Source organism: Salvelinus alpinus, chromosome 28 (assembly GCF_045679555.1).
Source record: "Salvelinus alpinus chromosome 28, SLU_Salpinus.1, whole genome shotgun sequence".
Taxonomy (NCBI): domain Eukaryota; kingdom Metazoa; phylum Chordata; class Actinopteri; order Salmoniformes; family Salmonidae; genus Salvelinus; species Salvelinus alpinus.
Window position 1 is genome coordinate 7,051,165 of NC_092113.1, and position 15,005 is coordinate 7,066,169.

The 15,005-nt window shown below is 42.7% G+C and overlaps 1 protein-coding gene and 1 long non-coding RNA gene across 2 annotated transcripts in view; one reads left to right on the forward strand and one right to left on the reverse strand.

Annotated features, from left to right (window-relative positions):
• Positions 1 to 214: 214 nt before the first annotated feature.
• On the reverse strand, positions 215 to 1,606 carry LOC139558030 (uncharacterized). Its single transcript, XR_011671527.1, has 2 exons — positions 1,183 to 1,606; positions 215 to 982 (listed from the first exon to the last, which is right to left on the reverse strand). It is a non-coding gene; the product is annotated as an uncharacterized lncRNA (long non-coding RNA).
• Positions 1,607 to 12,402: 10,796 nt separating this feature from the next.
• The window catches only part of LOC139557042 (semaphorin-3ab-like), a 30,203-nt gene continuing 27,600 nt past the window's right edge, over positions 12,403 to 15,005 (forward strand). The window contains exon 1 of the mRNA XM_071371357.1: positions 12,403 to 12,855. Within this exon, the coding sequence (XP_071227458.1) occupies positions 12,720 to 12,855 (136 nt within the window). The 5' untranslated portion in view covers positions 12,403 to 12,719. The remainder of the gene's footprint in view (positions 12,856 to 15,005) is intronic.

The following is a 15,005-nucleotide window of genomic DNA, read 5'->3' on the forward strand; positions in this document are numbered from 1 at the left end:
TTCACCCATAACCCATTCCAAAGGGCTGTAAAGAAAAAAGATAAAGACGTGGCCTTGATGTGCGAGATTCTTGTTCGACACTGAATTGTCATTTGTCCACCAGCGCAGGTAACAAGATACTGACATAACTACTGTAAATCGCTCTGGATAACAGCGTCCGCTAAACGACTAAAATGTCAAATGCTCCAGAATTAAGTTCAAGACAAACTTACAGTTGTGATCAGTAGGTACATTTTAATGGGTTATCATCTATTAGCATGTTATGTCTTATTATTTTTGTAAATGATTTTGAACTCCACAGGTGAGTGACATGGGTGAAAAGACGGTGATCCCTTATTGTCACCAATCTCGTGCAACCACGAAGCCAAGATCATGCAAATCCTGTGCCCACTGCCCAGTCCCAAGACAAGTAGTTCGCAGTCACCCATTTCTTTATCTACGAGTGCATGAATAGGGGTGGTTTTGGGACATGACGGTCTGCAACGTTTTTCTTATTTTCCACTTGCATTCTTGCAGCGACGCCCTTTGGTAAATTACTGTAGTTGCACTTTGGCTCAAATGGTGTTGGCCACTGGGTAGTCTAAGCCACGTGGTGGCGCCAAGGCCCTATGATTATGAAAAAGGACATAAGTAGTAGACAACCAAAAGCCTGGCATTTAAAATGCATAATTCCTTCTGCCCTACCACGAGGTCAATTTGGCAATTGATTTTATGCTACTCTGCCGTAAGATGTGACATGTAGAGACAATGTTAATTGGTCTGATTAATTGGCTTCTCAAAGAGACAAAGAAACAATACAATTAGCTATATTGACTTTCATTAGCCACAAATTAGCAATACTTCTTAGAAACAATAGTTAGAAGTACTACTACTAAGTAGTAAGAATAAGATAGTAGAGGAGAAACAAACAAGTAAATAAATGAAAGGTCATCTGGTGGGGGAGGTGGTCTGGAGTTGAAAGAGTCTCCAAGCACACCATAAGCTGAAAAATACAAGGACAACAGGTCAGAAAAGGGCAAATGAGTGTTAGCCTAGTTAATTAAAGCAAAATATCAATTGTAATATTTGGGTCATACAAGTGATGTAAATCCCACAGAAAACTTTGACCTTGATCTCAATACTAAAAACACTTCCCCTCATTTTACTCGTCCCCATGTCCTTTCAGCTCAGCTCAATATTTACCCTGGCCATTTTCAATGTGCTGATGCTGTCTCTAGAATTGGAACCTTCCTTCTCCCTCTTTTCGAGCTTCCTGACCTCTTTCTTCTAAGCTCTCTCCTTCTCCCACTCTGTCCAGCGGTCCTCCAGCTTCTGCCTCTTCTGTTCAGCCTTCAGCAGCTTTGCCCAGGTTAATTTGCTCCTGCTCTGTGTGGGTGATGTCATACGCCCCCTAGTATCCCATTCTGTCTCCTTTCTGCGTTTCGTTGTAATCGGTTTGCTCAATCCTCTTCTGGTAGCGGTCTTTAACCTCTCCATTCACCCAGAATCACCTTCCTTCATTGCCCTTCTCCTTCTTGAGCTCTTCACTTCCTTCCTCCTCTCTGGGGTCCTTCCCCTCCTCCTCATTGGCACGTGCCTCCATCTTCCTAGTCTCACCACTGAGGCTGGAGCTCTCGCTGCCACTGGACTCTCTCCTCCTCCTCTATCACTAGGAAGGGCTTTGAGTTCCTCTTCAGCTGGTCAATGTAGTTCCTGCATTGAGTTTTGTAGTATTTGGCCTCGGCCTGGAATTCAGTGTCCCAAGCCTCCTGGAGGAGCTGCTGCTTAGCCTCTCAGAGCTCTTCAAGGGGAATGATCCGTCCCCTGTAAACCACATCTACATCTACACGTTCTCATCAAACTCAATGTCCAGTACCTAATATTGGGCCTCGGCAGCAGCCATCGTGGCCTCTGGAGCTTGGCTAGGCTCGAGATTTTGGTCGGACTCTAGAGCTGGGTCATTCTGGGTCTGGAGCCAACAGTCAGATGTGAGGTCGGCCTGAGACCTTCCCTTGCAGACAATGAACCTGGACATGGGAACAGCCACAGCCGGCTCCCACTTCTTGTTCTCATTCTGCACCTTATTCTGCACCTTCTCCAGATACATCCCTTCCCAGGTTTTCTCCCTCCTCTGTCGCCTTTCCTCTCCAACCGTTCTAACCTCTGCCATCTTCTGCTAGATAAGACAATGACTTTATTACACATCATCATCAAGCATACACACTGACAAATCCAAACATATACAGACAATACATACAAACCTGTTTTTGTCCAGGTTGGTAAGACTCTCCATCTCTCTGAGTCTGTTGAACTCCCTCAATCTATCCTGCTGTTTCACGGCCAAGTGGGTCTCTCCCTGGTCATTACAACTGTCTCCCTCAGTCTCTCATCCCACTGGCTTTCCACCTCATGATGCCTCTGCTCTTCCTTATCTCTCTCTCCTCCTCCGTCTCTTTCTCCAAAGCCTTCTGCCTCAGCTCTTCTGCCCGTCTTTCCTTCTTTAAGACAGCTTTTTCTTTCTCTCCCTTTCCTTCTCCAGCTCTCTCTCTCTCCTCTCTTTGTCCTTTGAATGCGAACACTGAGTAATTAAACAAGGATACTCTTGGACTCTACAGCTGAGCTGTTAACTCAGCTAATATTCTCAAGCTATAATAACAACATCACAATTCAAAGAAATAAGTCTGTCGTATCATGTCTGATGGCTTTCCTTCTCTACCTGTTTCTCCATGTCCTCTTGGCCTGTCTCACCATCCTCTACCAGCAACTCTCTCTGATTCAGGGCTTCTCATGATCCCACTCTGTTTGTGTAATTACAGTTTTACGTGCTTTATTAACTATCACAATGCTACAACTACCATCTACTACTACTGTACTACAGCTGCTACTAATGATAATCCTATCATAATATCTGCCTCACCTGCTACCGTCTCATTCTCTGAAACTGCTGCTGTTTCTTTCGAGAGGCTTTGTTCATCGTAGTCATTCTGAGCTGATAGTCCTAGTCTTTCATGTTCTGGTCTTCCCGGCAGAAGAGTTTTGAATTCCTCCATCGCTGCATCCTTCTTGCTCTCTGTCTCTTCTGAAGCTTTTCTCTTTCTCCAAACTCTATCTTCTCCCTTAGAACTATCTCCATCTTCCTTGCCATTTTTCTCTGGGTCTCCTTTCCTTTCGCCATCTCTCTCTCTCTCTCTCTCTCTCTCTCTCTCTCTCTCTCTCTCTCTCTCTCTCTCTCTCTCTCTCTCTCTCTCTCTCATCCTCTAACTCCTCTCTTCTCTCCACCTCTCTCTGGATCCTTCTCTTGCACCTTTCAGTTAGGCTTCTCCTGGCCTCCTGCGCTCTCTCCACTTCTCCTTCTCGTTCCTCCTCCATTTGACAGAGTTCGTCTCTCAAGTGCTCTACCTCGCTCTCTCTCTACTTACACCTCTCCATTTCTTTGTGCAGCAAGTTGTTACACTTGCACCTCAGCTTTGCAGTGATGGTCTTTGTTCTCACTGGTCTGTTCTTAAATACATTTTGACCGTTGACTCACGGGTCAAGATTGTTCAATTTATCCGCCATTCTTAATTCTGTAAAACATAGAAATCCACTTTCTGTTCATAGAAAATAGTGTTGTATATCTCAGAGGAGATGTCAGTTCGTTAATAGGAGAACGGAAGAGTGTCCTTTCCTTCTTGATAGCCACCATTCATGGAGATAGTCATGTGTAGGCTATCCTACCTGAGGCCTTCACGGAAGAGTTTTGATATCTGCCACACCCTCTTTGATTCAGCTTTTGTTTTGTCAGAGGAGAAATGCATGCCCATGTTTAAAAAACAATGTGCTTCTTGCTACGTAAAAATAATACTATAAAATGTATTGCACAACTTACTTTGTTTTTTTCACATTTATTTTGGGATCCACCCCAGTAAACCTAATTTGCCTAATGATGTGCGAGTGGAGGACAGTCTCATTTCATACAAGGGCATTTTCGTCCACGTTCCCTCTCCTCGTCGCCTCTCCTAGATTACCGTTGACCTTTTTCAAAAGGAGGCAAAAGAGGATGGAGGAGAGAGGACACAGGAGTTTAGCAAATTCAATTGAGAAATGGCCATTGACTTGAATGGGGATGACCTTTCTATTCATTCTATTTCCATGGTTACCGCCACCTCTAACCCTAAAACTTGACCCTCATGGCCACACCCACACTGATCGCTTCTACCAATTTCCGTTATTTACTAGGACCATGGGCCTATTCATAAAAACACCCATTTGAACCTCTTCTTTTTTTTTACCCATGGCATACCCGGTGTCTTTTTACATTTTACAATTGCATTTATACTTTGGAGTCAGAAAGTTGCAATTGCGACACTTCTACAGTCTATGGTCACACAGATCATTTTGATTAATCTAGCTATGTCTACTCACCAAAATCCACCACTCAACTGTCTGTCTCTGTCTGTTCCCAACTATCGAAGCTCTTGCATTCTAATTCTTTAGGTTCTTTCCCCGTGACAACTATGGCATTATGTTTTGTGACGTCATCAACAAACCATGAACATAGTATTTCGATTGTTCTATCCATTCCACATCATGCCTTACTGTTACATCATTGAAAATCTTGACCGGATAGTATTTATGCAGGCCAAACAACTCATTGATAAAGTAATTAATATGAACAATACTACTAATATCTTAAATAGATATGCTAGCAAGTCAACCACCCTTGCTAGATGATGACGCCAAAAAATCATGCCATTTCATTTTTTTTTTCATTTTTTTTTTTTTTTTAAACTTTGAAACATTTTCCTTGTCATAAAATCAAAACAGGTAAAGGGAAAATGGATGCTGTATTCATTCTCAAGGCTGTACCCATAGTAGTCATGAGAGGGCAGCGCAGTTACAGACGCATAAATATCATACTCCCAAAACATGTAAACCTCTCACCATTACAATAGCAGGGGGGTATGATATTTGTGCGTCTGTAACTTTCTCACTCATCATTATTCACGATTCATTCAGAACTATCCGTAATCATGGTAGCATCCACATTAATGTAGAAGTGTTTAGAAACATATTCTATTCTTATTTACATCAAAAGTGACTCCAAAATGAGACGATACATTTTTACAAAATAATCTGAAACACAACCAAAACAAACAGCAAATGCATCCAACAAGTTTAAAGAGTCACAAACTTGATGCAATCATTGTGTGCTAGGAATATGGGACCAAATACTACACTTTGGACTACTTTAATACTTTTGGTCCTCTAAAATGGGGGGGACTATGTACAAAAGGTGTTGTAATTTCTAAACGGTTCACCCAGTATGGATACCCTCAAATTAAAGCTGACAGTCTGCATTTTAACCTGTATTATGTATTAACCTGTATAATGTATTATTTCAAATCCAAAGTGCTGGAGTACAGAGCCAAAACAACAGAAAATGTGTCACTGTCCAATACTTTTCTAGCTCACTGTACCGCTATGCAGCTGTAGGGTCTTAATTTGATCATTCTTTTGCTGCTGAGAATTTTCCTTTACAGCAGGAAATGCAAACTTGTAGTGTATTTAAGTAAAAAAAAAAAAACTAAAGAGTATAGTTTCCACTTAGAAAATGCAAACTTGATTTGCCCTATCAAAAAATGCATCAACCCCTACAAAAATGTCCATTAATTATACACGTTGGAGTACTTTAATACACATATAAGTGCGTATTTGTCCTTGTGTCTTCAAGACACCAACAGTTATTTTGATTAGTTATTGGCTATGGTAGACATACAGTGCCTTCGGAAAGTATTCAGACCCCTTGACTTTTCCCACATTTTTTTAACGTTACAGCCTTATTCTAAAATGGATTAAATAAAACAAATAAAAACCTCAGCAATCTACACACAATAAATAGCCCATAATGACAAAGTGAAAACAGGTTTTTAGAAAGTTTAGCAAATTTATTACAAATAAAAAACAGAAATACCCAATTTACATAAGTATTCAGACCTTTTGCTGTGAGACTCGAAATTGTATCCTGTTTCCATTTAATTGAATTGAATTTATTTTGGGTAACAGACATATACAACAAACGTACAATGTGGACCCAGAGGATATCACTTGAAAGTATTAATTAAAACGCTTGTTTCCAAAGTGGTCCTCGATGGTAAAAACAATAACACATATAATGATTAAAAGGCAAGACAAAATGACAAACAACCATAAATACATTCATTTATATTGACATCCTATAAAGTGGCACTATTCGCTGCACTTCTCCCTAACCTTAAAAGATCAACCATATTCATTTCACATTAAAACAATCTATTAATTTCACATCATACCGATCCTTCAGATAAATACACCTGACCAGCCGTAGGGGGCACAAGGGGCAGTGGAGTGGTTTCTCTTACTTAGACAACCTTGTCCAAATGAAAACCTTTGCCTGCTTTTTAAAGCTATTTTTACTTTTTCTTTGCTTGATCTCTAAGGGGAGGCTATTCCACAGACAAATGCCTGTATGGAAAAACATGTTCCTCGCAGTACTGTTTACTCTTGGGATTTTACAAGACATAACACCAGGTCTGGTATTGTGACTGTGTTGGTCATAGACCATATCAATGTGGTTTTTCATGTAACCTGGGGCATGATTATTTAAGATGTTAAACATATGATTAAGTTTAAGTTGGTCCACTCTGGACTCCAAAGGCAACAAGCCCACCTCCTGGAACTCTTGTACCCCTATGTGGGTCCTAGGGGGGACATTCAGCATATACCTGATAACATTATTTTGCAGGACCTGCATTCTCTTTTTCAGCTTTGTTGATAGCCAACTATACCAAGCAGAGCAGGCATAATCAAAATGACGCTGAATCAAGGTTGAGACGAGCAGTTTCTTAACATTGTTAATTGATCTAGGGACACACCAAGATAAGATACACTTGTTTTAGAATCAATCTCCTTGCCTGCACAGATTACCATTATCTTGTCAGCCCTAAGCAATCTACATTTTGTTCCAAACAAAATCAATTAAGTCTTTTCCCAAATGTAGTGACAATTTGTTGTCAGACAACCAATCTCTAACAAAATGCAATTCCTTACTCAGGGCCTCCTCTATGTAAACTGTATCCTTCCCTGATACCAGTATGGCTGAATCATCAGCATAAAGCAAGAGTTTGCACTTTACTGTATCTGGCATATCATTAACGTATATAATGAATAAGAGAGGCCCTAAAATTGATCCCTGCGGGACTCCACAGGATATTTCTTTGGCCTCTGACAGAACATCACCAACATTACATACAGTTGAAGTCGGAAGTTTACATACACCTTAGCCAAATACATTTAAACTCAGTTTTTCACAATTCCTGACATGTAATCCTAGTAAAAATTCCCTGTCTTAGGTCAGTTAGGATCACCACTTTATTTTAAGAATGTGAAATGTCAGAATGATAGTAGAGAGAATTATTTATTTCAGCTTTTATTTCTTTCATCACATTCCCTGTGGGTCAGAAGTTTACATACACTCAATTAGTATTTGGTAGCATTGCCTTCAAATTGTTTAAAGGCAATGCTTCGGGTAGCCTTCCACAAGCTTCCCACAATAAGTTGGGTGAATTTTGGCCCATTCCTCCTGACAGAGCTGGTGTAACTGAGTCAGGTTTGTAGGCCTCCTTGCTCGCACACGCTTCTTCAGTTCTGCTCACAAATGTTCTATAGGATTGAGGTTTGGGTTTTCTGATGGTCACTCCAATACCTTGACTTTGTTGTCCCTAAGCCATTTTGCCACTACTTTGGAAGTATGCTTGGTGTCATTGTCCATTTTGAAGAGCCATTTGCGACCAAGCTTCAACTTCCTGACTGATGTCTTGAGATGTTGCTTCAATATATCCACATACTTTTCCTCCCTCATGATGCCACCTGTTTTGTGAAGTGCACCAGTCCCCCCGCAGCAAAGCACCCCCACAACATGATGCTGCTACCCCTGTGCTTCACGGTTGGGATGGTGTTCTTCGGCTTGCAAGCATCCCCCTTTTTCCTCCAAACATAATGATAGTCATTATGGCCAAACAGTTCTATTTTTGTTTCATCGAACCAGAGGACATTTCTCCAAAAAGTACGATCTTTGTCCCCATGTGCAGTTGCAAACCATAGTCTGGCTTTTTTATGGCGGTTTTGGAGCAGTGGCTTCTTCCTTGCTGAGCGGCCTTTCAGGTTATGTCGATATAGAACTCGTTTTACTGTGGATATTGATCATTTTGTACCTGTTTCCTCCAGCATCTTCACAAGGTCCTTTGCTGTTGTTCTGAGATTGATTTGACTTTTCGCACCAAAGCACGTTCATCTCTAGGAGACAGAACGTGTCTCCTTCCTCAGCGTTATGACGGCTGCGTCGTCCCATGGTGTTTATACTTGCATACTATTGTTTGTACAGATGAACGTGGTACCTTCAGGCGTTTGCAAATTGCTCCCAAGGATGACCCAGACTTGTGGAGGTCTTTCTTTTGATATTCCCATTATGTCAAGGAAAGAGGTACTGAGTTTGAAGGTAGGCCTTGAAATACATCCACAGGTACACCTCCAACTGACTCAAATTAAGTCAATTAGCCTATCAGAAGCCATGACATAATTTTCTGGCATTTTCCAAGCTGTTTAAAGGCACAGTCAACATAATGTATGTGAACTTCTGACCCACTGGAATTGTGATACAGTGAGTTAAAGGTGAAATAATCTGTCTGTAAACAATTGTTGGAAAAATGACTTGTGTCATGCACAAAGTAGATGTCCTAACCGACTTGCCAAAACTATAGTTTGTTAACCAGAAATTTGTGGAGTGGTTGAAAAACAAGTTTTAATCACTCCAACCTAAGTGTATGTAAACCTCCGACTTCAACTGTACTTGTGTTCTGTTGGTCAGATGAGACCTAAACCAATTCACTGCTATATAATTTAGACCCATGCATTTCCGTTTCATCAGGAGAATATCGTGGTCCACAGTGTCAAAAGCTTTCTGCAAGTCTAACATGACCATACCTGTAGAGTTCCCCTTCTCACTTTCCTGCTTGATGTGGATAAGGCAAGTATCAGTGGAATGAGCTGTTCTAAAGCCAGATTGTAGTTCATAAAGAAGTGTGTGCTCGAGAAAGTCTCCCTCAAGTTGATAAAAAAAAAAAAAGGAATCTCTCAACAACTTTGGATAAGGTGCTGAGGATTGACACAGGCCTGTAGTTTCCTACATTTGTTTACTGCTCTTGTTGAGTGGAACCACCCAGGCTGTTTTGAGATTCTTGGGAAATGTACCACTACTAATAGAAAGGTTTACAATATGCGTTATCGTTTTAGCAGTGACACAAGCACTATCCTTTATGAATCTCGCAGGAAGGTTATCCAGCCCAGTTTCTTTGTTTGTGCTCATTGAGCATTGTAGACTGGAAACGTTGTCCTCTGTTACCATGCACAGCTCAAACAAATAATTTGTGATATCTTTGCTATGGTAAAAGTGGTTAATGAAAGACTGGCCATAGTGTCCAGAGCAGGTGGGTAACTTCTTAACCAGAGATGAGGCTATAGTTGTCACGGCCGTCAAAAGAAGAGGACCAAGGCACAGCGCGGTGAGCGTACATTTAATTTTTATTTAGAAATAACGCTGAACAAAACAATAAACACTACAAAACAACCGTGACACTAAAAGGCTTTAGTGCCAACAAACAAAGACAACTTCCCACAAAGACAGGTGGGAAAAAGGGCTACCTAAGTATGGTTCTCAATCAGAGACAACGATAGACAGCTGTCCCTGATTGAGAACCCTACCCGGCGAAAACATAGAAATACAAATAATAGAACATAGAATACCCACCCCAACTCACACCCTGACCAAACCAAAATAGAGACATAAAAAGGATCTCTAAGGTCAGGGCGTGACAATAGTGGTAAAAAATGTGTTAAAATAATTTGCAACCTTTGCCTGTTCATAACATAAAACATCCTCAATATCCAGGCCAATACTACAGGATTTTACCTTATGGGGAGTTTTTGAGCCAATGTCCTTTAACATTTTCCACAGTTTACAAGGCCGGTGTAAGCTGTCATTAACGGCATCCATATAATGTTGGGATTTGACCCTATCCATTTTGTATCTTGCCTGGTTTCTACAGTTAATATAATCATCATAATCTTGTTGTAGATTTGTCCTTCTGAATCTGGCCAGGTAGCGATCCCTTTTCCTTACGAGGTCTAAGATCTTGGAAGTGATCCATTTCCCTGACCGCTGTTTGATACAACTTTGTTTAATCTGAGCCAGAGAGTCGAGTGCAGACAGAAACATATCTTGATCAACAAGCTTGATCAACATCATCACAGTTTAGTACATGAGACCAATCCAAAATTCCAAGTACTTCTACAAAATGTCCTTTTGAGTATTGTTTCATAGACCGTACCTACCATGTATTTATTACCTGGCTCTAATGGCATTTTGGATTTCTTATGGGTACAGTAGGTTACCATATGATCACATAAACCAATATTTAAGACTCCTGACTTACAGACCTTCTCTTGATCTGATACAATAATCAAATCCAAAGTTGATTTACTGTCAATACACACCCGGGTTGGCTCGGGTGTGTATTGAGATGTTTCTACAACTTGATTGGTTTCCACCTGTGGTAAATTCAATTGATTGGACTTGATTTGGAATGGTTGACAGTGCATGTCAGAGCAAAAATCATGTCATGAGGTGGAAGGAATTGTCCGTAGAGCTCCGAGACAGAATAGTGTTGAGGCACAGATCTGGGGAAGGGTACCAAAAGATTTCTGCAGCATTGAAGTTCCCCAAGAACACAGTGGCCTCCATCAATCGTAAATGGAAGAAGTTTGGAACCACCAAGACTCTTCCTAGAGCTGGCCGCCCAGACAAACTGAGCAATCGGGGGAGAAGGGTCTTGGTCAGGAAGGTGACCAAAAACCAGATGGTCCCTCTGACAGAGCTCCAGAGTTTCTCTGTGGAGATGGGAGAACCTCCCAGAAGGACAACCATCTCTGCAGCACTCCACCAATCAGGCCTTCATAGTAGAGTGACCAGACGGAAGCCACTCCCAGTAAAAGGCACATGACAGCCAGCTTGGAATTTGCCAAAAGGCACCTAAAGACTCAGACCATGAGAAACAAGATTCTCTGGTCTGATGAAACCAAGATTGAACTCTTTGGCCTGAATGCCAAGCGTCACATCTGGAGGAAACCGGGCACCGCTCATCACCTGGTCAATACCATCCCTACGGTGAAACATGGTGGTGGCAGCATCATGCTGTGGGTATGTTTTTCAGCGGCAGGGACTGGGAGATTAGTCAGGATCGAGGCAAAGATGAACGGAGCAAAGTACAGAGAGAACCTTGATGAAAACCACCTCAGACTGGGGAAAAGATTCCCCTTCCAACAGGACAACTACCCTAAGCACACAGCCAAGACAACTCAGGAGTGGCTGTGGGACAAGTCTCTGAATTTCCTTGAGTGGCCCAGCCAGAACCCGGACTTGAACCCGATCGAACATCTCTGGAGAGACCTGAAGATAGCTGTGCAGCAACGCTCCCCATCCAACCTGACAGAACTTGAGAGGATCTGCAGAGAAGAATGGAGAAACTCCCCAAATACAGGTGTGCCAAGTTTGTATAAGACTCGAGGCTGTAATCGCTGCCAAAGGTGCTTCAACAAAGTACTGAGTAAAGAGTCTGAATACTTATGTAAATGTGATATTGTTTATTTTCATAAATTGCTTTGTCATTTTGGGGTACATTTTAGAATAAGGCTGTAACATAACATAATGTGGAAAAAGTCAAGGGGTCTGAATACTTTCCGAAGGCACTGAATTCCTAATATATTATCTGACATGACTGTCACAGTTTTTTAAAATCGTTCATGTTATTGTTAGCAGGCGTTACATTAGGTCAGCATTATATAGACTGTGAAAGGGTTCGACTGTAGTCTATAAATTATTCAAAAGCTGAGCATTTTAGTACGGGGAGATGAAGAGCTATAGAGTTGTGTGTGTATTTGGTGGGGGAGAGAGAGAAAGACAGGGAGAGAGAGAGAGACAGACAGAGAGAGAGAGGGACGGAGACAGAGAGCGAGAGAGGGAGAGAGAGAGCGAGACGGAGAGAAAGAGACAGAGAGAGAGAGACAGACAGAGAGAGAGAGAGACGGGAAATAAGATGAAAGGCCCCGCACAGCAGTTGTCTTATTACCCGTTATTAAAGTAGGTTTTCCTGGAGCAGTGAAAAAAAGAGAAGGAGTGTGTGTGTGTGTGTGTGTGTGTGTGTGTGTGTGTGTGTGTGTGTGTGTGTGTGTGTGTGTGTGTGTGTGTGTGTGTGTGTGTGTGTGTGTGTGTGTGTGTGTGTGTGTGTGTGTGTGTGTGTGTGTGTGTGTGGCTGGTGCAATGATTTGGGATCTCTTCCCCCTCCTCCTCCTTGCCTATACAGAGGAGGACTGAAAGAGGGAGAGGGAGCGAGAGAGAAAGAGAGCGAGATTAGAGTACAGTGAGAGAGAAATCAACACTCAACGAGGGGAGAAGCCCAGGAGACGAGAGTGAGAAAAGAAAGAGCGAGAGATACCGGAGACAAGTCACATGAAGAGAAGAGAGGAGACACATCTCTGAAGCTGTCGAGCTGAAGCCAAGTGGGAGTAGTGTGTTTCGTTGGACTAGATCTCTTTGCTTTTCAGAGCCCACACACAGACACAAGTGAGTGTGTGTCCTGCTGGTGCCTTACTCGTGAAGTGTGTGTGCTATGCTCGGGACGTTGAGTGTGTGCGTGTGTGACACCATGTGGAGGTTCGTGACCTTGTTCCTTCTAGCCCACCTGGGGCGCAGTCTGACAGGGGCATGGAGAGCCTCCCTGCCGCGCATGCAGTTCACTCACTCAGGTAAGACAGAACCCCTCTCTCTCTCTCCCACACGCCCTGCTGTCTCTTGTTAGTGTGGCTCGCATTTCTCCTTTCTGCCCACACATTGTGTTATCTATTAATTGTGTTATCTAGTTCAATGCCTGTCCCTCTCACTGCTCTCCTCGTTCCAGGACACTTTCTTACACAATGAGGGATCAGCTACGTTCAGGAGAGAATTGTGATGTTTGTGTGATGATGTTTGTTGTATGATTGACGAAGTGCAATTATTGTGTGAAGACGATGTGTGTCATCGAGGGGGCTGGCTTTTTCTTTCAAAAATGAGTATGACAGTTTATTTATCTGTCTTCTAATAGAGAGGTATGTTCAGATCTTTAGTCCGTGCTAATGTAAGTATTGAGTGATATTTGAGCTGCTCCCTCTGCTCATGCCTGAGGAAGCAACAATCCCGAACCCCAGTTGGGAGTGATCGTCTAATCCGTCGTATGTGAGTTACATACGACGATCCGATTCAAGGCTGAAACGTACGTGACCTAGAAAGTATAAAGGGAACTTGTGCACAGATGGAAGCTAGTTGGATTTAGTTCGTTCAGTCAGAGTGACGGTGTCTGAACACAAGAGAGCCGTTTCATTTCCTGCGTCATTTCTGCTTTGCGGGACTTCTTTTCAGTGCTACATCTGGCTGCTTTTGAACATGAGCGTCACAACGTGGAGTTCAATATCAGAGGGACCAAAAAAGAAAGTCCAGAATCTTAAAAAAGGACTGGAAATACTTTTGGACCTCACTATACGTCTGATAGCCTGACCGCCCTTTAACCTCTGCTCTTCACGGGTCAGATTCACCACTAGGTCCTGATTCCAGATCTGATCCTGGAGGCCCACGTGTGAGGGAGCTGGTCTTAACCCCACCATGACTGATTACCCAATCAGCTTGGCCGCCTGGTCCCTCTCTCTCTCTCTCTCCGACCCAGCTTGCCTTAATGACTAAATGATACCAGTTATTCAATCAAACTCTGTGTCGGCCACCCCCCAGTCCTAACGGCTCAATTATTCCAGTCGCTTGTAGACTCCAGCCCTTATTTCCCAAATGATAAATGACAGCTGGGGATTGGGTTCTTGCCTCCCACACACAAAAGGGACATTTTACTGCTGCGAATGATGTGAAATGTATAGCGGCACATATAAAAGGCTAATGAAGCAATGCCAGCTGTTAAGCCATGTAGAATGATTGGGATCCCCACACAAGCGGGTTATAGAGTTGCCGTTTGATGATGCCTGCCCTGACCCGGCTGCCTTTAACAGTTCACCTGCTCCTCTCGTGACCGGTGAGGATGCATCATTACCCTGTACAGTGATTGGAGAGGCGGCCATGTTTGGAAGGTCATTATCATTTTGAATGAATTGGAAGTAATTCCATCATCTCAAGATGATGACACTTTCCCCTTTCACCTGAGGGTGAGGGTGATGCCCTGAGAATTGGTACCCCTTCTTCCTGGCAACACCCTTGACAACGGTAGACGGTGGTTTTGCAGCCTTGAACTAAAGCTGTGCTGTAATGCTCAGACAGAGTGCTGCCTTTGCCAAACATCTGATTATGATGAATACGTATTTATTCAGAAAGGTCAAAGGGCAGGGTATCCACGTGTGCCTGGTTGAGTGTTGAAAGAATCCAGATGTCAGGGAGTGTGTGTTTGTCTGTTTCCCAGGCATCTCCAGTCCTGCCTCTCTAATTGCACTGTAATTGGTGAAGTGATAACCCCATTTCCACAGGAAACGGGCCCCAGTTTCCTAATTTCTCTAGTGGCACACTGCACAAAGTCTTCCCACTGGGAACCGTGAACCAGACAACTCAGCTATGGGGCTCCCCATGTAGAGAAACAGGTAGACTAACTCAGACACAAAGACAGACACATGCACGCACATAGACACACACACACACACACACACACACACACACACACACACACACACACACACACACACACACACACACACACACACACACACACACTAGCAATCCTCTTGATAATAACAAAATGGTAATGAGGGAGATTAATGATAACTACTCTATTGAATCATGATAGACAGGATGCTTAGCATCAGTTTGAGGAAAATAACCATCTGTTTTAAAATGGACTCCCACCATTGTGTGTGTGTGTGTGTGTGTGTGT